The sequence below is a fragment of the Orbicella franksi genome, chromosome 8 (assembly GCF_964199315.1).
Source record: "Orbicella franksi chromosome 8, jaOrbFran1.1, whole genome shotgun sequence".
NCBI lineage: Eukaryota > Metazoa > Cnidaria > Anthozoa > Scleractinia > Merulinidae > Orbicella > Orbicella franksi.
In genome coordinates this window covers 18,241,284-18,261,971 of record NC_138152.1, presented here as the reverse complement: position 1 = coordinate 18,261,971, position 20,688 = coordinate 18,241,284, and the positions used below count along the sequence as shown (strand labels likewise).

Sequence of the window (20,688 nt, the reverse complement as noted above, 5' to 3'; positions counted from 1 at the left end):
TTCAGTGGTGAAATAAAGTAGTAACAGGAGCAGTTTCAATGATTAAAAGCCATCTGTTCAAAATTATTTTTAAGTGAAATGTTTAGCGGCACGGCACCATTCGAAATAAACAAAACCAATTATAATCATCAAGTTTATAAGCCGTTCATGACTGCTCGTTTGAAGATTTCATGGGCCGTTCGAATGTTTAGATCACTCGTTCGAAATTCTTTTATGAGCCGTTCAAATGGTTCTGTTACCTGTTCGAAATGTTCTACGAGCCGTTTGAATGGTTAGGCTACCCGTTCGCAATTTTTCCTGAGCCGTTCGAATGGTTAGGTTACCTGTTCGCAATTTTTCCTGAGCCATTCGAACAGTTAGGCTAACCGTTCGCAATTTTTCCTGAGATGTTCAAACAGTTAGGCTACCTGTTCACAATTTTTCCTGAGCCATTCGGACGGCTAGGCTACCCGTTTGGAATACTTAATCACCCGTTTGAACACTCATTGAAACCCGTTTCAAACGGCTTGGTGACCTGTTTGTAACCCGTTCGATGGCCATTCATTTCACCCGTGTAACGGAAAGTCGTTAATGCACGTTTTCGTGTGAAAGGTCACATATGAGATAATAAGGAATTCAAAGCCAATAAATCACAATTACAAAAATTACAGCATCACAGATGATTGAGAAACTCGCACTCGTAACCCAATATTTTTTATCACTCTGCTGGTTTTTTAAGCCTCTCAGCTAGTGTAGAGAGTAGTAAAAAATTCTTGAACTGATAAACTCATAAATACGTAGAGTGTAGGGCATACATGGTGGAACATGGAGTGTAAGAGCTTTAAGAGCGTAGCGCGTTGACCGTAGATGGAAGAACATATAGCGTAGAACGTAGAGCGTAGTCAGGTTTAAGTCATACAGAATTGTAAATTGAAAACAGTTATTAAAACACTGCAATCCGTAATAACACTCAACATTCCCTAAGCGATATAATATTTGCTACAATAACTTTATAGAATAACTGAGCTACTACGCGCGCTCTCATTGGTCGATAGGTGTGTTTAGATGAGAGTATGTAAACACGTTTGTGACGTTTTAGATTTGCGCGTATTTTTGAGAATTATTTTATTACGTCTCAGGTTTGCATAACTGTCTCAAATTCTCCGAACCCTCCTCGTGTTTAGATGAGGCTATGTAAACATGGAAAAAGTGTTCTATTGTTTAAATATGCTACTACACCTCTGTGGTGTACGCATATCCGAGAGAAACAGAGCTTAACATTCAAAATACTACCGTAGAGTCGTAGAGCTCTGGGAAAATTTCTATGCCTAATTATTGAGCTTCATATAACGGGCTGGGTATAAACGTGTTATATTTAAACAGTAAACCAACTGTTGTTTAGACTTTCAGAAAAGTCCTTCATCTTGTTTATTCATTACCTGCCAGACAAAGGACTTTTCATACTTGATTGCCACCAGTTTTAGCGACCCAAAAACGAGTCGCTATGCTTCGACCAATCAGTTACCATGAATATCCCTTGGGGACAGAACTTTCAACGAAACATGACTTTGGCTGAATTCAATATGGGTTTGATTGCTAAAGCCATCAAAGAAGCCTCACAAGCCTCATAATATTCTGTATTGCGTGACTTCCAGCACAAGACAGTGGAAGCGTATCTGTCCAGAAGAATGTGTTTGTTTCTGCCCTAACCAGAGGTGGGAAAAGCTTGACTTCAGAGCTAGCTCTGCACACTTTTGATTTTTTAAATGGAGATAATAGCTGCAATAGCAACCCCGTTGTCTTGGTGCATGTGGTTCTACTGATTTCGCTCATGAAAGATCAGGTCTCAAATCTAAATTCCTGTTGAATTTCAGCATCTTACCTAGGTGATTGTTCACAACAACAGTTGCAGACATTTTAGTTATTATAAGTATCGATACATTCCACAGTTCAAATTAAACTAGAAAGGTAATCTGAGACACCAGTTACAAGTCATGCCAGTCCTCTTTTTTGCCGCAAAATGTAAATGAAAACCCTTCAAGCAAGACAAGTCGACCGGTCACTTCACGACCAGCCCTTCACACTGACACTTTGCAGCCTAAAACCTTGCAGCTCGGTTCGCTCGCTTAGCTACCTTGAAACTCATGATGTCGACTAACTGTTGTTATGATCGTTATTTTAGACCAGATGTGGACCAGCAGCCACAGCTCCCCCAAACCAACCATGCTCCAGCCATGATGACATTTAAGCAGTTCTTAAATGCTCAAGATGACAATATTAGTGATGAAGAAGCTTTCAAAAAGTATCAAGAATACAAACTGGAGTTCAGAAAAACTCAAATGAGTGACTTCTTCCAACAACACAAAGAAGAAGAGTGGTATGTAGTTACATCACATGAGTTATTCCTGTCAGTGTCCTTGGTACAAAAATTATCTAAAGAAGCTGTTCTTGCTTCACCAATTAGAACATTTACATGTAGCAAGGACAAGATAGATTGAGACCTGCATTCTTGTATGGGTCACGAGTTTTAAGTGGTGCTTATGTACAGTACCGGTCAAAGGGATTGCAGCACCTACAGGCACGTGAAATGCATGTAGTTTGCGTGTAGTATTCGTGGACACTGCGTGTGAGGTGCGTGTAAGGTGCGTGCAGTTACACGCATGTAAAATTTACTGATCTGGTAGTTACACGCATTTGCATGTAATTTCACCGGTATACATGTATTTTAATTGGTGGAAGAAACCTTTATTATTCATACACGTATTTGCGTGTATTTTGCAAAACAAAAAGCCACTACTAACTTGTATTTGATATACACAACTCTCAATGTTCACAACAAAAAGTAAATTTAAAAGCCGACAAGCATTGCTAAATTAGTGAACTAGCTTGAGCGCCTATCAAACAAATACTCTTTCCTAATTTGTAGCAGCCCGCACTTCTGCTTAACCTCTCTTAAAGATCTCTGAGCTTTCATTTACATAAAAACACATACATCGTACCACGTACCACGTATGTCACAACAATGTTTACTCACACACGAAATGTCATTTCAACTCCTGTTCTTTCAATAACAATGAAATAAGGATTCAAACAGAAACTCGCGAACTCTCTCTTAATCTTAAACGGTGAAGAATCAAAACATTTTTCTAACAAAATCTAAGCGTTCGATAATTTTCAATTCCTCAGATTCACGTGTAACTTTCTGACAACAACCCGCAATGTTTACACCCAGCTTGTTTGATTATTCGGCTTAGATTACAATACAGTTGACTACCGATAAGCTAGATTCAAGAAAAACATTCAGATTTTCATCCCTGGGTTAAGTCTGGTTGACAGATCGTCTCTTCTCTGTATATGTATATGCTTATGGAATAAAATGAAGTAGTAACTAATTTAAAACAACTTTCACACTACACAGGATTTCTGCCTGGGTAGATTTTGTTCATGTGCTAGGCAACGCTATTCAAGAAACAGATCGAATTTCATTTTTATTTGATCAAAACAATATGTTTTCAGATAGAGAACATTCGCTTCTGAGTATTATTAATGACGAATCTTCAAAGGCTTTTTAAACTTTAAGAAGGATAACTGTTTAAACATAGGCACGCAAGGCGTGCAAGACTTTTTTTTTGTGAAGTGTCGGAGATAGGAGCATTCATGGAGCTGTTTACAGTAATGATTTGGTTAATTTGACAAGTGTTTTTGGTTGCGATGTACAGCAAGAAACTGGGAATTTATGATGTACAGGCGATGTTACATCGGTCATGGTAAGATAGCTAAATAGTAAGCCATAAAATGTTTGACTGAACAAACTACAGTAATCTGGCACGTCTCCAGATTAATGTAGATACCATCTTATTTTCTAACAGGCAATTTGATTTGTTCTTTGATACAACCCACACTGTGATTGGTGTGACATGCGCACATGCATACAGTACCGATCAGAAGAAACCTAACAGGGAACGCGTTTGTGAACGGAAACGGAACGGATACAGAACGGGTACAAGAACGCAAACGGAATGGGTACAGAACAGGTACAGAACGGGCACAGAACGGATAAAGAATGGATACAGAACGGATACCGAACGGAAGTGGAACGGATACGGAACGGTTACGAATCACAAAAATGGAGAAAAGTGTTCTCCAGAACGCAAACTATAAGAGAACATGTTCTTCAGAACACATGGTAGTAATTTACGCTATCAGAGTGCTTACCGAGGATTTGGAAACGATGTAACTTTAAATACACGTTCGTTCAATTTTTGTCCAGCCCGGTGATCTTGAGAAAATGACAGAACGAATCATCTTATGTCTTTTTTTATTTCTTTTTACACGCACTAAGCAAGCATCTTCCCTGCATCTTCTCGTCCATGTCGAGTTCGTCGCGGCCATTTTGTTATTATCAACAAGCTCAACTTATGTCCAAATAAGGAAATGGATGGACGAGTCGAGTTAGACTGGGATTGAAAGGCTTCCTCATGAAGAGAAACAAAACAAAACATTGATGTCTTGGTTGACCTTTATTATGGTGTTGTTCACCACCTTTGCGGAAGGATCAGCGAGGATAACGTTCAGACTTTACTGAAAATTCGCCTGTGAAAATAACGTCAATAAAAGTATCACAAAATGCTTGCTTCGGCTTTTTGTCAGTACTTTGCACCGCTCGTGTCCTGCAGCCAAGTTTCTACCCATTCGCCGAACAGTTTTCCCCGATACTTCAATGTTAAATCTCACTAAAAGTATTCATGTAAATACAAGAGCCGAAAGTTAGTCTTTTGTTTGCATTTTTTCATCGATTTGTTAAAAATGCTTGGCAAGCTGGTTTACTTCTTCCTTTCCTCGGGCAATCACACAGATTGCTGGTTGCTTTGTATCGTTTCGGAAAAAATACTTACTATAAACTGGCCTTGAAGTTACAATACCATCTTCCCGTATTTTTCGAGTAACTGGACTCATGTTTTCACAACGAAAATTTAAGTTTACTGTCCCTATTCTCACATAAAGGTGACAGTGTTAACCCATTTTATGAAATGCAAATGAGTGTCGCTAATCTTGTAAACAAGTTCTCAGAAACCTTGTTCCTTTGAACGAGTTCCAAGAACACTTACTGATGGAATGCTAACAGAACGGGAACAGAACAGCACAGAACGGATACAGAACGGGAACGGAACGGATACAGAATGGATACAGAACGGATACAGAACGGATACAGAACGGATACAGAACGGATACAGAACGGATACAGAACGGATACAGAACGGATACAGAACGGATATAGAACGGGAACGGGAACGTGTGTGGAACGGAAACAGAACGCGTTCGGTCAAGCGTTCCCTGTTAGGTTTCTTCTGATCGGTACTGCAACTCCCTCACGCACCAATCACATAGCCCTTCCAACCCCCAAGAGGAATTTTTGCTCAAAAATACTCAAGTTAAATAAGAGACCTTTTCGCATTTTATACGAGTCGTAAGTTTACCCTTTTTACACAACACAACGCAACAACACCACTTCACCGAAAATAGAAAGAAAGGGGAAAAACCTCTCTGACACGTTGAAAGTCTGATTTAATTAAATTGCACTTTAACTTGGTGCCATGCTGTCTTCAAAGAACATTTGAGCAGTTTTCATACTTTTTACCTTTAAAAATATCGGACTGAAATGAATGTCATCAAATAAAACTATGAAACTGCTATTGCAGAGACATAAAAACCGTCCAGAAATGAAAGCTTCTTTTTTGTTTAATATCCTGGAAACAATAGCTGATAACTTGTCAGCTCTAATTGAATTTACTCTCATATAAAAAGCAAAAGTGTTAAGACCGTGATTACCAGAGGACCAGGCAGGGGTGATACATGCCATCTCTCCTTTTTGGATGAAACTTTGCCAGATTGAAGGTACTACCCAACAACTCTAAAAGACAAAGTGGGCCAGCTTTGTGATTTTTCCCTTAGGAGTTAGACCACCCCCCCCCCCCCCTCTGGTTTTTTGCTCAAAATCCCAAAAATGTCACTAAAATAAGCATCAAATTTAAACACCGCTCCTGCTTACAGAGTAGATTGAATTTTATTGGTATTTCACACAAATAAAGATTGGACCTAACTTAGTTCACACCAGGAATTTCAAGTCATTTGAAGTGACAGGTGCCAATCAAGGAATGTCATTTTCTACCCATGTCACGCAACATTTAGCAATAAGGCAAATTAGCTCGAATTCTGACTCAAATATTGCTTAAGTCCAACTTTTTAAATCAAAACTAATTTCATCACAGTTTAGAGTCACCCTTGGCCTGATGAAATCAAGAATAAAATTTTTGGCATCTGTTATTTTTTGGTAACAAAAGCTGTTCAAACAACATGACAAGAGGCTAGTTTTAACAAAGAGGAAAGGGCGAAATCTAAAAATATTAGATACTATAGAATCAGTTTATCAAAGTTATTTCTATGTTAATGTCATTAACAAAATCTTTGAATATTACTTAGGGCAGTGGAAGCTCAATGAAAGCAAAATTCTTTGCAATATCCCATAACCCTCGGATGTACAAGGGAGGGGGGTGGGGGATAGATACATCCCCCCAATAAGGTATTTTCAAAATTTTGAGAAGACGATTTACTCTAAGGGGCTAAAACTTTCATTAGCTGTTCATTCATCCTTTGCGGATATTTTGATATGTCAATTGTGCGTCCATCATTTTTTATGTTTCCATAGCAACCACTAGTTTCATGTAGGTTTGGACAAAAATCAACCTTTTTTGACATTATTCTGTATTTTTTCCAGTTTTCTTCATCAAATTCCAGAAATTCACCAGTTTGTACATTTCATAAGCATTCTCGCTTGATTTTGTATCAATTTCCATTATTTCTTGACTTTTTAAGAAAAAAGTAAAATCCAAGTTTGGTACGCTGTGCGTTAATAGAGCAAAAACCAGAGGGGGTTCCTTCCATTTCTCCTTAATACCACAGTGGGGGTACGAGTTAGCTTGTACGCCCAAGGGTTAAATAACAGTGTAAAACAACTTAATTCTATCTATACAATCTAAATGTGGGAATGAACGGCCGTGATGTTTGAATTCTAAAACATTGACTAGTTAGATCAGAGTTTTCTTGGCATATCTTGCTTTTTAGATTTCTCTTGAAACCCTGCTCAATCATCACAGGTCAAATACTTGATCTTGCAATTGATTAATGTCAACTCTTACTTTACACTCGGCATACAAACTCATCAATCCTGAGAAGTATTCTTTGCTGAAATTATTGTTTGCTCTCATTCCGAGTTAAAAAAACCCTTGAAATTTTCATTTTGCTGCATCAGGCATGCAAGTAAATCTTGGTAAACACGTACAGTTGTATATAATACTTCAACTGTAAGATTGAGCTTTAGCTAGCTTTTATGAAAATGCGTTTTTCTTCTGAAAGTTTCTATACTGAATTAACCGCAGATAAAGGTTATGCCTGAAAGATGTTAGCGCAAAACATTGTAAATAATTGCATGTCTGCGAGTAAGAAGATGTGTGAAAAAAATTGCAATTATGAGGAAAAATTGAACCTCGAGAAGATCTAGTAGCTGAAATTATCTAAAACCTAGGGTCCAAACGAGCACACATGACAACATACATGGCGCCAGTGCCTTAGGTTTAGCAAGGTTTGGCCGGTTGAACTTTTAAAATTTTTCTAGGCACTCAAGAAGCTTGATTGGCTCTTGGCCATCGTTTTCTTTTCTGCTCAGTAACCTCCTGTGTATATCCGTAGCTCCATAGCCCTGTGAAATAACTGATTTGTTTTTTTCTGGTCACAAGACTGTATTACATATTCTACATGGTGGATGGTAAAGTAGCTGGCAAGTAGTACTGTCTTCGTACTGCAAGCCTGGTCAAGATCTCTTCTGCTTCATCTTGAGACGGACTCAGATCAGCTTGGTGTATAGCTAGTCGGCCACTTCTGTACATTACAGACAACATGCTGAAGTACTGGGCTATTTGGTCTGCAGCAAGCTACTCTTCTTTGCTGGACATTTTCCTGCCACTACTGTCTTGCACAATCTCATCTTACTGCACTCATTCACTACACTTTCGTCCTGTCCCCTCACCTTCCAAGAATGTTCTTTTCGGATATGTGTTCACTTTCTCAGAAAAGCGGGTTCCTCTTCGTGATGTTTTCAGACCTATCCCTTTGAGATTTCTCATGTGGATCATGATCACCAATAAACGTTTGGGATTTCAACCCATTTTATCTTGATCCTGTCTATGTCGTTTCTTTCTCTAACTTCTTCAGGTGTTTACCCGCATCCATGTGTCTCTGCAGACTGCAAAAGATTGGTATGCTTTTGTGAATCCCTCTTCAGGGTAGGAGGAATACACTCTTGTAGCTTTGACAACTTGGGACTCTCCTTCAATAGATTGCGAGGTCCTAGACCATAGTTAATAGATGGGAATGGTTGTGAAGCCCGGCAAATATCAAAGGAGCAAACAAAGATGCCAAGATTTGTGTTAGAAGGTCCACGACCGTGCAAAATCTTTTTTTGCGCCCATACACTATGCATGAATTACGTAACCAAAGCGTTTCTATTGGTCAGTTACTCGGTCAGTAGCATACAACAATTGTATTTTGTGCGCGGTCAAGGCCAAAAAAGAGAACAAAAACATACAACAAAGAACTTTGTTGAGTTTCATAATAATCCCCTTCTATTAACTATGCCTAGACTGAGGCTGTTAGAGCTGACACGTCAAACTCTTGGCTGTAAAAGTAGCAGTCTCTCTTGCAGTACATTTAAGGGCTGCTCTATGCATAAGTCTGTATACCGTTGAGGTCTTTCAAATCCATTCCTCATGTGCAGGTGTGAAACGTTTACCAGGGCCCATATCATAAGCCTTCTACACTTTCAAACCTCCAGACTTGAAGCTAAACAAATTTAGAGACAGGATCCCAGACATGGTGTGCTTCATGGTCTGGCCTGACTCTTGAGTCTTAACAATATTATTAATGCCTGACACCCTTCAACCCGCCATTGGATATCACTAGCACTTTTAATGTCGTGGCCTTCATTTATGTTGCAACGCACATGGCTCTGCACTGTGGCAGTTCTTCTGTCACAGATGTCCTTTCCAGCCTGTGGATCACTGAAATCATATCTGACGATCTTAATGCCTGTGAACTCTCTAAGGCTGGCAAGTGAGTGGATGAGATGAGAACAAAGGTAACATCTGGTATTGTCGAGCTTTCCTTTCCAAAAAGTTACAATTGAGCAAAACATTGAAGCCATTCTTATCATTGGAGTGTGCACATCTATAAATAGAGATTGAGATCCCTTGCGCAGTGGTAATAATTAACAATTAAAGAAGCCTCGCCTGTGCTCTGTTCTGTTGTAAAGCACACAAGCAGCGGTAGAGCACGAAAGAAGTGTAGGGGAAAACACGAGACGAAGTCGAGTGTTTTTCCCCACAAGTGGCGTCAGCCGTGCACTGTTCTCTGATAAAGCACCCTAAAATAAGCCAATCGCAATCCTTGTTAAAATTGTCCAAATAATATGATTGGCTAACGAAGCGACAGCTGTCAATCACAAACTGGACTTCATCTAAGCTTTCAGTTTCGAATAGTTTGAGCGGCTTTCGAGAGAAGAACGATGCCTTCAAAGTTCGCTTCTAAGTTAATTTTTAAATGCGGATCTAAAGGCAGGTGAAGGTTTATAGTCCAGAGGAATCCGGCCATATTGTGGCCCATGAAAACGTGCACTTTTCCAGTGGAAATTACAAAATGAGGAGCTCAAAGCTTGCGGATGAAAATGCGAAATGCCGAGTTGAATTTGAAAGGAGCTACAGTTATTTACGGCTTGTAGCCGCTTGCAGCAAGATTGCCTGAACTAGCGTAAAAGTTAGAAAGACTAAACCGCTCCCACTTGTGCTACTCCGAGCACAGAAGGGAATATCAGAGCAAGCTTTGCACTGACCCTGACTCGTCGGTTCACTTCGCTGAGATAACTGGAGAACGAGCTTTACTACACAGCATGTAAGTGTTGTTTGAGCAATTGAGCATTTTTACAAAAATAAAGCTTCTCATCATAAACAGAGACAGTTTGATTGTTGTTTTCTGTCATTGTTTTACTTCTTAAGTATAATTTCTGCCTTCGTAACAAATATGTCTTTTATCGAAGCACTGCTTAGGTTGAGAATTTGTTTATTCCGCTTTGTGTTTTGTCGGTGGGAATCTAGCAAAACTTGTTATTTTAATACGGTTTTAACAGTACTGTTGCTAACAATGGTCTCTGTGAGCCATATTTACTACAGACAAATAGCTCGTTTCCATTGCGTTTGTCTGAATCACAGGGGATGTTTAAGTTGGGGCAAATTTGTCAAAATTCCGAAGCAAAAATTTGAAAGGCAACTTACCGTCATCAACTTGTGCTCTGTTCTCTGATAAAGCACGCTCTTTCAGCCAATCAGAGCGCACATTATATGGAAACTTTATTATAAATAATAAATAACAACAATAAATATAAATAAATATGATAAATAATAATAACAACAACAAACTATCAATTATCACTTGGTGATATTATTTGCTGCCGATCAAGGTCTTTGGTTCTTGTTCCCATGCTTTAAAAATTATATGCACAATGTTTATTTTTATTCCAATTAAGATTTACCTGCCTGCCTGGTGCAGCAAAGTAAAAAAAAAAATCATAGATGTTTTTTAACTCGATTTGCGTGAAATGAATATTCATTGGGTGAGCTCAAGAGTTAATATATGAGGGCAAACAATAATGTCAGCAAAGAATACTTCTCAGGATTGATGAGTATGCCGAGTGTAAAGTAAGAGTTGACAAAAATCAATTGCAACATCAAGCATGTGACCCGCCCGTGATGATCGAGCAGGGTTTCAAAGGTAATCTAAAAAGTGAGATTTGCCCAGAAAAACTCTCATCTAACTAATCAATGTTTTGGAATTTAAATATCATGGCCCTTTATTCCCATATTTAAATTGTACAAATAGAATTGAGGTGTTTTGCACTGTTATTTTAACCCTCGGATGTACAAGCCAGGGCTGTCATTAAGGGCTGTAACCCGTAACACCTGTTACGGCTGAGCTCACTCGATGTTACGGGTGAAGATGCCGATTGATGGTACGAACATGCTACACTTACCTAATTTATTTTTAAACATTTACCTGTTGAAATAGACATAACTGTTTCTTGGTGTCTTGCCTCCTTGGTTTTACTATTTATATTTTACTCTGGAGATGAACTTTCAGTTTGCTTAATTGCTGTGAATTACATTTAGACACCATTTTAAGCGGCAAAACTTATTACGCAATGCGCTGCTCCTATCTTTTGAGAAATTCCGCCGACCGTTGTAGAGTGTTGTCCAGGCTGATCGATCATGTTTGGTTCCGCGCGTGTGTAGAGAAAGTTATGTTTTAATATGAATAAGAGAAAAGAACCCACGTCAAAACAGCCTTGGATCGACAGATTTTTTTTCTAAATACAAACGGACCGATGGAAATGAGGAAGCTCACAAAACAGCCGGTCGAGGCAGTCGGCAAATACCAGCGATCACAGCTTCAAGTACTGCAAGTACTTCAGCCGCACGTGGACAACCTGTTGAACCGAGTATTATGCTACAAAGAGTGGAAGAAAAATTTCCCGAGTCTAGAAATGGTAAAGCATTTCATTCTTATTACCACTGTAACGGAAAGAGTTGTTCAATGTCTGATCCAGCTTATTTGAGCTCCTCTAACCTTGTACGTCCGAGGGTTACGGGATATTGCAAAGAGTTTTGCATTCATTGAGCTTCCACTGCCCTAAATAATATTCAATGACTTTGTTAATGACATTAGCATAGAAAACCTTTGATGAGCTGATTCTATAATATCTAATATTTTTAGATTTCGCTTTTTTCTCTTTATTAAAACAAGCCTCTTGTCATGCTGTTTGAACAGCTTTTGTTACCAAAAAATAACAGATGCCAAAAAATTTATTCTTGATCTCATCAGGTCAAGGGTGACTCTAAACTGTGATGAAATTAGTTTTGATTTAGAAAGTTGGACTTAAACAATATTTGAGTCAGAATTCGAGCTAATTTGCCTGATTGTTAAATGTTGCGTGACATGGGTAGGAAATGACATTCCTTGATTGGCACCTGTCACTTCAAATGACTTGAAATTCCTGGTGTGAACTAAGATAGGTCCAATCTTTATTTGTGTGAAATACCAATAAAATTTAATGTACTCTGTAAGCAGGAGCGGTGTTTAAATTTGATGCTTATTTTAGTGACATTTTTGGGATTTTGGGCAAAAAACCAGGAGGGGTGGTCTAACTCCTAAGGGAAAAATCACAAAGCTGGCCCACTTTGTCTTTTAGAGTTGTTGGGTAGTACCTTCAATCTGGCAAAGTTTCATCCAAAAAGGAGAGATGGCATGTATCACCCCTGCCTGGTCCTCTGGTAAACTCATTCTTAAGTTACCACTTGTAACTAAAGATAGCAAACATCTCGTGGGAAAGAGTGGTGATGATTCGTCAGTTCTAATTGAATTTACTCCCTTGTGAAAAACAAGAGTGTCAAATTACCCTTTGTAACTAAAAAAATAAAAATATCTCATTATATTTGCATGCAACAAGAACAAAACAATCGTTACATGTACTTACTATTGTAAACGTTAGAACTCTTTCAAATCTAAGTAGTCTCGTCTCCTCTAAAAACATGTCCTAAGAACTAGAAGCGACAATTCGTGACCTCTAATTGAATTTACTCCTTGTGGAAAACAAAAGTATCAAGTTGCCTTCATAACTAAAAATAAAAATATCTCGTGCCATTTGCATACTACTAACTCACGAACTGTTTCAAACCTCAAGGCTCATCTCGTTCATAGCTAAAATCATCAGCCTAACCCACAGAAAATGTTGAAGTAAACCCAATATATGAATACTTCCTCCTCTTTTATAGAAGAATAAATATGGCCATTCTGAACTCTATCGGGATCAAATCTTCTCACATACCATTTACCTTTACAACAAGAAATTTGATTGGCTGTTTACAGTAGATCCAATCTGATTGGTGTGACATACATTCATCTCTCACTCACTCACTCACTCACTCACTCACTCACTCACTCACTCACTCACTCACTCACTCACTCACTCACTCACTCACTCACTCACTCACTCACTCACTCACTCACTCACTCACTCGCTCATCCATTGACCCGTCCATAACATACCCGATGTGCCGACTAAGAGGTATTTTTTTACAAAAAAATAACTCAAAAATTAACTGAAAATCTCAAGTGAAATATTGTGTTTTGTTGTTAGTATTTCGTGTCTGTCCAGCCACAGTTTGTCAGTCACTGGTGCCCTTGTTTCTCATGAACGGAAAAACGTGACCGGAAAAGCCTTTGAACACCAGTAAACTCTGAATGCTTTAGAGTACGAAATATTTTTAATGAATCTTTGGGTTGACTTAAAGTACACTGATTGCTGTAATTTAAAATTGAAAGCAACGTTATATGTTTATGTTCTGTTATCTCAGTGAATCCTAGCATGCTTGCCAGTTGCTGGCGCCCGCTTGTTGAAACCATAATGGAAAAAATACTTAAAATTTATTGTAAAGTGGTACGCCAGTTTAAGGAAACTGGTCAATTCGATGACCAGAAGCAAGAAGGCGAAAGACTAAACTGTATCACAGTGCAGTCCAGTACGGTGAATGTTACACTGTAAATGTTTTGTTTTCATTACACACACTTTTAGTATTTTGTTCTCATTACATGCACTTAATGAGTTCCAGTTGAAAGACTGCAAGTAATTTTACACGCAATATCACGTCTACTGCGTGTAATTACACGCATGTAATTACACGCATTTTCGTGTATTTGTGTGTAAGGTGCGTGGACACTGCGTGTAATGTGCGTGAAGTACACACACTTTACGTGCGTGTAATGCTGCAATCCCTTTAACCAGTACTGTACACGCTTAAATACACCATACATGAAATCTTGAATACTGAGATATATACTTCAAACACTTTCTACATTGTAGAACTTTTGAGATCAGTCACCTCTAGCTATGAACACTTTGAAGAAACCAGTGATAATAATGATAATTGTACCAATGACAATATTCAAAAATAAATATGTAGGAAATACAATGACTAGCAAGATGATATCCATCCTTTTAAGCTAATACCCTAGAATCACTCATTTTGTTAGTTTTGTTTCGTGATAATTCCCTGGTAAATGTTCATATACTGCATGTGACTGTTTTGTACATGCATTCTAATAAGTATTTTAAACTAACAATACTGATTACTTCGTGGATACATGTTTTGTTTTTCTAACTTCATTGGCCCTTTCCTTTCACAGCAAGCTGTATTGTTGTTCAGTGAGACATGCATGTCAAACAAAGCCATATTGGGAGCTATACACACCATATTGTAATCGGTTTCTGTTGCATGAGGCTGAAAGCCTAGAACTTTTTGTATATGAAATCCAAGTACTGCAGACAGCAGTAGGTATCGTTAGATTCTCAGCAACTTTCAATGATCAAGCAACAACAGTTAATTTCCACGATTTGGATGAGGTTCATTTTTGTGTGATCTGACCTCAGTTGTTTCTGCAACTGCTATAAAAATAGCAATTGATGTATTGGAAGTTAAACGTAAAAATATCACAAGGGATTCAAGGCAGCACAGGAAAGGCTGAGTAAGTCATAGAGGGTAATCACACCATTTGTATTTTTCCTACCTTTGGCATTTTTACCCTGTGCTAATTGAGGTGTCTTTGTTTATATTGAAGGTTTCGGACAAAGTACCATCCTAAGGAGGCAGCACTGCGCCAGAAAGAATACAAGAAATCACTGAAACGTCGTCTTTCTGTCTTTGTAAACTTGCTGAAGTCAGGCAAGGCTGACAGTTTATCACTGGATATTGATAACTCTGAAGCCATCATTAAACTTCTTGATGCAGGTAAATCCCTAAAATGGGTCAAAATTGATCAGGACTCTCTTTGAAAGAGATGCACATGGTCTAATTGTTTTAGTAGACACTCCCAAGGATTTATACAAAATCTACAATTATGTGCATTTTTAAGAGGCCCTGCACCTAAGAAACGACCGATGATTTCCGGCTAAAAAATAAAATCGGCCGATTTTTATCTCCCAAGTAGAGGTTACCGAATACTATTTAAAAATGAATTTCTTTTGTTTCAATTTTCGCTTTAAACCAAAAATATTGAGTCGCAAACTTTTTCCGTCAGATAGCAGCAAAATCAGGCCGAAAATAAGGCCCCGCAAAAAACTGTTCGGAAATTACTATCGCAACGCAAAATAATGAGAAAACTACACAGTGTTGAAGAAAAAGGCCTTTTAATGCAATATCATTTGATAAACATCAAAAAACTGCCGAAGCGATTAAAAAATAAAGTTTCAAATATTACATACTAAATTAGATGGAACGTTGGAGCTGATTTCAAAATAATTATTTCTCAAAAGTTCAACGCTTTTGAAAGCAATCACAGTGATGAATCAGACATTGGAGGGATACACATCACGTTTCTGGAAAAACATTTTTCGGCCAAAGTATATTGACCTTATACAAAGCGTTCAAAGTTACCGTGTTTACCGTTATCCTGCTACTTCGGCGAAACACTTCTCTTTGCCAATACGGCCGTGGATAGCGTGGTAAATGCCACTTTAAACCTTGCTAGGCATTCGAAGACCATCCATAGTAGAAGGATGTAGAATTAAAAGAGAAAGGAAGATGAAAAATACGCAGAAAAAGAAAATAACTCGAAATTACCATCTGCTAACGAAAGTTGAATCTGGAAAATGTCGTCGCATGACAGCGGCCATTGACGTCATTTGTCCTGTCAAGTCGTAAGAGCGTGGGAAAACGAGTCTGCAATGTCCTTCGAGCGGTCAGCGGCTAGGGATCCAGTCTTGACCCCATAACTCAGATCACGCTGCGGCCAAAACGGTGTCGCAGTTGGGGAAGTTTTTCTTTTTGAGTGACCATCATTTGTGAAAAATAACATAACATTGCTCCACTAAACGTTTTCTGGCCGGGAAAAATTGTTTTCCTATTTGTGCATTCGTTTGGATTACGCCACTGTGTAGACAAATGACATCAATGGCCGCTGTCATGCGACGACATTTTCCAGATTCAACTTTTGTTAGCAGATGGTAATTTCGAGTTATTTTCTTTTTCTGTGCATTTTTCATCTTCCTTTCTCTTTTGATTCTACATCCTTCTACTCAGGATGGTCTTGGAATGCCTAGCAAGGTTTAAAGTGGCGTTTACCATGCTATCCACAGCCGTATTGGCAAAAGAGAAGTGTTTCACCGAAGTAGCAGGATAACGGTAAACACGGTAACTTTGAACGCTTTGTACAAGGTCAATATACTTTGGCTGAAAAATGTTTTTTCAGAAACGTGATGTGTATCCCTCCAATGTCTGATTCATCACTGTGACTGCTTTCAAAAGCGTTGAACTTTTGAGAAATAATTATTTTAAAATCAGCTCCAACGTTCCATCTAATTTAGTATGCAATATTTGAAACTGTATTTTTAGTGCAGAGTGCACTATTGGGATGGTTATGGGGGTTGCCTGCCGCTAAGGAACTAAGGCGCTATGGCGCTATGGCGCTATGGCCCTATGGCGCTAAGGTGTAAACTTTAATGTTTGTTTAATTAATTAATTTCAATTAATTAATTAGTCTAGAGGCAAGGAAGTAGTGGGAGTAGGGTGGGAAAGGTACATGTGTACTCTACGTAAAACACATTCCATCGCCGTCGCTTAACTTTGAACATCGCAAAGCTATATATTTGTTTCAGGTAACCCCTTGCTCTCCTTGTGGTACCATTCTCCTTAGAACAAAACTAATTTGCCCTAAACGCATGCGTAGATTAGTTAGGGTTTGTGGCTTCTGTATTAGGTGAAGGATACATTGCATACGGAATCACGCACAAATGTTGAGTGGTTTTCCTTATGGTAGAGCTCAACATGTAAGACGCATGCGTTCTAGCATTGTTAGTGTTATACACTATCTTTACATGCAGTATTTTATATATCGTGTCATGTGACCAAGGACGGCAGTTATTTTTCAGGTAGCGCCAATTGTCCCTTTTTATTGCAAAAGTGAAACGTTACTGTGGCTGCGTAGCTTTTAGAATTACAAACAGGTCGGTTCAACAAATATCATCTGCTGTTTTCAATCTACAATAGTGTGCTTGTCAGGGTTCAAATATATTGCTTCTCCTTAGCGACTTGTTTATTTCTTGCCTTAATTGTGTCTGTAAGAGAGACCAAAAAGTTCTCAAGTTAGTGGCTTTAATACTCCGCAAATTGTAAATTTGTAACAAAAGAAACCAGGAAAATGCTCAAATATTGCTGCAGATGCCGTGGCACCTAATGAAAGTTCAAATTAATTTAATCAGTCTTTGAGGAGACTCATTCATATCGGCCAAGTAGCGCTGTTTATCTTCAATACTTTTCGTTGAAAAGCTTCTCAGCCATCAATATCGTTGTGTGTTAATTTTGAATTGTTTTATTGTTAACAACAAAGGTGGCAACAGAAAAAGAAAGTGGTATTTCGTGACCATCTGATAATTAAATTAGTTCTTGTTCATCGGTAAAAATTTGCATTTTTAGTAAAACATCGTCTCTGTTCCGTTTCTTCATCACTACATCACATATTTAACTTTCTTTCATTTATCTCCAAAAAACAAGGACATCTTCCGTATGTTTTGGAGAAAACAGGGGTTTCATATTACATGGCTTTGTGAGGAAAACAAAAGTATCAAGTTACAAAGTTGGCGTGAAGAGCTAAATTGTCACATTTGCTGCTTCAGCGTATTGTTGAATTTAAAATGAACGAAAATCAACTTAAAGCACCAGTAGTAATTAATTTGTGCGTAATGTTTGGACCTTGAATGAAAATACAACCTTGAAACATACACACTGCAAAGGGGAAAAGCCGTAGCAGACTACCAAGGTAGACACAAACCGGAAGTGAACCGAGCAGGGGTGAGTACTTATGGGACTACTGTATCAGAGCTATCAATTGCACTCTGCACTATCTGAGATTCTCTCACTAGTTTAATCACTTTGGCAGTTTTTTGATGTTTATCAAATGATATTGCATTAAAAGGCCTTTTTCTTCAACACTGTGTAGTTTTCTCATTATTTTGCGTTGTAATAGTAATTTCTGAACAGTTTTTTGCGGGGCCTTATTTTCGGCCTTATTTTGTTGCTATCAGACGGAAAAAGTTTGCGGCTCGATATTTTTGGTTTAAAGCAAAATTGAAACAAAAGAAATTCATTTTTAAATAGTATTCAGTAACCTCTACTTGGGAGATAAAAATTGGCCGATTTTATTTTTTAGCCGGAAATCATCAGTCGTTTCTTAGGTGCAGGGCCTCTTAAGTTTGAAATAAAGAATAATTTTCAGTTTCAAGAGTAGCAGGTGTGCAATCATTGTCTATCAGGGAATAGAAAACAGTGAGAGAACCAATCAGATTTGGGGATTTCCAATAGCTCACAGCTGAGTGGCTAATAAGAACCATTATATAGTATTCACTACATGTAAGTCTGTAAACATTTAAAAATGTTTAAAAATCTGCAACAATTTTGTAACATTTTTCTAAAATTATCCAGCAACTTTGTGTCACAGCAACAAAGATCCATTGGCAGGATCAGACCAGACCGGACCAGATCACGGATCGGATCACGGACCGGATCATGGACCGGATCACGGACCAGATCATGGATCGGGTCACAGACCGGATCACGGATCGGATCACGGATCGGATCACAGAAAAAAAAAACCTTTTAAAGAAAAAAACAACAACAAAAATCGAATCGTCTATAAGGTAATAATAAATAAAAAATAAAAGTGGAAAACTAAAATATATTAAATAAAAATAAGAATCCCGAATTTGACGCAATGACATGTTAATTACAGAGAATGACAAGAGGCCATTTAAGAAGCCACATAAGCGCCTAATTTACAACAAATTTAAATTTTAATGAACAGGCAGATGTAATTATATTTGAACGTTAGTTGGCTTGAAGCTTGCGTGAACCTCCCATTCTCGTTTTTGAAATTGTTAGTATCAGTAGCTAATTCTCAGCTACTTTTTCGTGTCAGATGTGAGCGTTACAGTTAGCATTACAGTTAATGAGAAAGCTTATATACAAAAGCTTAAGGACATGACTTGCTTTCAAGGAGCTACGTCATGATTTGCGCATCTTGAAAAAACTAGCCTAGTTTTTCAAGTTTGTCATTTGCAGTCCTCGTTAATCTTTGCCATCCTTAACAATCCTCATTCCGTTTTGATTTTTTTCTTGCCACTTAAGTGCTTTCTATCCAAGAACACGATCATTTTAAGGTTTTATTCCATATAAAGCCAACTCTTTACGACCCTAAAAATGACTCTAAAAATTGTGACGTAACTCCTAAAATGTTGTTTATTCTCACATTGCGTTATCATTCACACTATCGATGTTATTCCTATAATTTTTTGTAAAACAGCTATATTTCCCTGAAATACAAATGGTTTGTTTCGTTTTATTCCAGTAGGAAATATCGTATTCCAAACTCACATCTTGTAAAAGTATAGACTTGTCTCAGAAACAGAAATTGTTTGAAATCATCAGGTGTTTAATTTTTTGTGTTTTTAGTTTTTGTGTTTCAATTCATGCGTTTGTCCTATTATTACCATGCTGACTCATTTTATGGCAGTTTACCTTTGATGCAAGCAAATACACGAAATATCATTTATCTGAACAGCGGAGAAAGATATGAAGACATGATTGATCATCGCAATCAAAACCCAACAGCCTGAAAGAAAATTCATCTGTGACCAGCTCCCAGTTGGCTTGATATTATAAAAGAATAAAGGAATATCACACCTGAATTAAATAAAACGTTCTGCTCACAGTAGTCACTCTAGTGTAATTTGCTCAACAAAATTTTGAATTATGAATTTTGAATCTTGAATCTTGAATTTTGAATTTTGAATCTTGAATTTTGAATTTTGAATTTTTTTCCTTGATCCGATCCGTGATCCAATCCGTGATCCAATCCGTGATCCAATCCAATCCAGTCCAGTCCAGTCCGATCCTGGTTTTGTCAACGCCGTCCATTGGAAAATATCCTAGTACCTTGAAATTCATGTGAAAGGAGTTTGACACAAACATACACATGATCTTAATTCTGAATCTGGGGTTCTCTTCCTCAGAAAGTAGTGATTTCATGCTATTATCTTCTTGCTATTAGTTGTTATCAAGTTAGAAGGAGGTACAGACAGTGATTTGGCTGTGTTGGACTGTCCACCCACTCCCCCTCCTGAACGAAGGCGGTCTTCGTCTAACCCTTTGATGTCTCCACGTGCTGATGACATGACAGATTTGTCAGCTGAAGGGAAGAAGGAAGGGACTACTGACTTGTCAACAGAACCAGCAGCTCTCCAGACTGGCAAGGACAACAAAAATGGTAACTTGGAAACATCTTTGTAACATCTCGTATATATAATTATGCCTTTAACAGCCATTCTTATTGAGGAAAAGTGCCCAGGACAACTAAACAATAATAATTACTTTTGGCCAAAATGTTGTTTAGTTGAACTGCACTATTTCACATTCTCAGGGGAAAAGAGACCAAGTTTGAAATACCAGGGGGTCAAATCAGTAGATGTGGCTAATCGGTAAAAGGCGGCTGATTTAGTGGGAA

The 20,688-nt window shown here is 38.1% G+C and overlaps 1 protein-coding gene across 5 annotated transcripts in view; it reads left to right on the top strand.

The window, feature by feature from the left end:
• The window catches only part of LOC145495184 (serrate RNA effector molecule homolog), a 73,035-nt gene that overhangs the window by 11,600 nt on the left and 40,747 nt on the right, over positions 1–20,688 (top strand). For 3 of the 5 annotated variants that reach the window (XM_081474766.1, XM_081474764.1, XM_081474763.1), the window contains exons 3-6: positions 1,635–1,694; positions 2,162–2,356; positions 14,755–14,924; positions 20,236–20,451. In XM_081474766.1, coding sequence (XP_081330892.1) covers positions 1,635–1,694; positions 2,162–2,356; positions 14,755–14,924; positions 20,236–20,451 — 641 coding nt within the window. Of the gene's footprint in view, positions 1–1,634; positions 1,695–2,161; positions 2,357–14,509; positions 14,662–14,754; positions 14,925–20,235; positions 20,452–20,688 lie in introns of those variants that run through there. The other 2 variants (XM_081474765.1, XM_081474767.1) reach the window with 2 other exon arrangements.